The sequence below is a fragment of the Arachis ipaensis genome, chromosome B5, assembly GCF_059453495.1.
Source record: "Arachis ipaensis isolate K30076 ecotype BB chromosome B5, ASM5945349v1, whole genome shotgun sequence".
In the NCBI taxonomy this organism is placed as follows: domain Eukaryota; kingdom Viridiplantae; phylum Streptophyta; class Magnoliopsida; order Fabales; family Fabaceae; genus Arachis; species Arachis ipaensis.
The window spans coordinates 57684298-57686582 of NC_142440.1; the positions used below are offsets into that span (position 1 = coordinate 57684298).

General features: G+C 40.0%; 1 protein-coding gene across 1 annotated transcript; it reads right to left on the reverse strand.

The window, feature by feature from the left end:
* Positions 1–479: 479 nt before the first annotated feature.
* On the reverse strand, positions 480–968 carry LOC107640663 (uncharacterized). The gene has a single exon (XM_016344170.1). It carries the CDS (start codon positions 966–968, stop codon positions 480–482), a length of 489 nt encoding a protein of 162 aa, XP_016199656.1.
* Between the last annotated feature and the right edge of the window lie 1317 nt (positions 969–2285).

Sequence of the window (2285 nt, forward strand, 5' to 3'; positions counted from 1 at the left end):
TGATTTACCTGAAAGCTTTCGATCTTCACCAAATTGAGTAGTTGTCTTCGAAAAAAAGCTACTCATACTTGGATTTCCTTTGAACTTTGGAAGAGGAATAAGGAAATCATGCTAGAAATGCTTTCTCATGTTGGACCAAATTGGGGGTTGGATGGATATAGTGACATATAATCCTATGAATACTTTGATTTGGAAATACATGTGGTATAATCAGCGACCATAATTCATCTCTTCCCATGAGCAATTAGATCAAGGAATTGTTCAATTGTTCAAGCTTAGAGAGATTGGATTGCCAAGGAATTGGGATTCGATCACCTAAAATGGAAATATGCTTAAGTAAAAATTAATCAAAGACATAGAACAAAATAAATAGAAGCACATAAATAAAATAGAATTATAAAAAGTAAGATCATACCATGGTGGGTTGCCTCCTACCTAGCACTTTTCTTTAACGTCCTTAAGTTGGATGGTCCATACGCTCAGTCCTCTTCCCTTGCTGGATCCTTCAAGAGGTAGATCTCTAGCTCTTTGTTGTTCTTCATCTTCACACCATGATACAGCTTCAAACGGTGGCCATTGACTTTGAAGAAGGTGGGGCTTGAGGGGTGACTTAGGTGGACAACTCCGTACGATTCCACCTTCTCCACCACGTATGGTCCATCCCACCTTGACCTCAGCTTGCCTGGCATTAAACTCAACCTCGAGTTGTAGAGAAGGACTTGATCCCCAGCTGTAAACTCTCTTCTCTTGATGTACTTGTCATGGACTGCCTTTACCTTTTCCTTGTAGAGCCTTGAATTCTCATATGCCTCTAACCGCAGGCACTCCAATTCCACCAGTTGCAATTTTCTTTCAATTTTGGCTCCTCCCAATCCTGAGTTGCATTCCTTCACATCCCAGTAAGCTTTGTGTTCCACCTTTACCGAAAGGTGACAAGCCTTCCCGTAGACTAGGCGAAATGGACTCATGCCGATGGGTGTCTTGTAAGCAGTGCAATAAGCCCATAGCGCATCTCCAAACTTAGAGTTCTAGTCCCTTCTATGAGGTTTGACAATCTTCTCCAGTATGCGCTTGATCTCTCTATTAGACACCTCGGCTTGGCCATTCATTTGGGGATGGTAAGCTGTCACCACCTTGTGAATGATGCCTTGTTTCTTCAGCAAATCTATCATTCTTCTGTTACAAAAACGAGAGCCTTGATCACTCACGATTGCTCATGGTGATCCAAAGCGACAAATAATATATTCATAACAAAAGAAACAACAACATTAGCATCATCAGTACGGGTAGAAATTGCTTCCACCCATTTAGAAACATAGTCAACAGCTAACAAAATGTATAAGAAACCATTCGAGTTTAGAAATGGACCCATGAAGTCAATACCCCAAACATAAAAAATATTCACAAAACAACATAAGTTGTTGGGGGCATCTCATCCCTCTTGGATATATTTCCAAACCTTTTGCATTGGTGGCAAGAGTCACAGAAAATATTAACATCCTTAAAAAGTGTGGGCCACCAAAATCCGCAATCTAAAATTTTTCTAGCAGTTCTTTGAAGACCAAAGCATCCACTACTCTCAGAAGAGTGGCAGGCCTCTAAAATTGACTACATTTCGGATTGTGGCATACATCTTCTAATTATTTTATCAGTACCATATCTCCACAAATATAGGTCATCCCATATGTAATACTTGGACTCGCTTTTAAGCTTGTCCTTTTGATGCTTAGAAAAATTAGGAAGAAAGGTATGACTAACCAAATAATTAGCTATGGGTGCATACCAAGGAACCACCTCAGATATTGTTTGCATGCTATCAAGTGGAAAAGCATCATTGATAGGAGTGGAGTCACTTTTAATATGTTCTAGGCGACTCAAGTGGTCCGCCACGAAATTCTGGAAACCACTCCTATCTTTGATTTCTAAGTCAAACTCTTGCAATAACAATATCCAACAGATTAACCTTGGTTTAGACTCTTTCTTAGCTAACAAATATTTCAACGCCACATGGTCTGAATATACTACCACTTTGGTTCCAGGTAAATAAGCTCGGAATTTATCCAAAGCAAAAACAATAGCTAAAAGTTCTTTTTCAGTGGTAGTATAATTAGACTGGGCACCATCTAAAATTTTAGAAGCATAAGCAATAATATAAGGGTCCTTACCTTCGCGCTGAGCCAACGCCGCTCCTACCGCATAGTTTGATCATCACACATGATCTCGAACGGCCTACTCCATTCAGGCCCTCTCACAATAGGAGTTTGGGTCAAGACAATCTTCAGCTT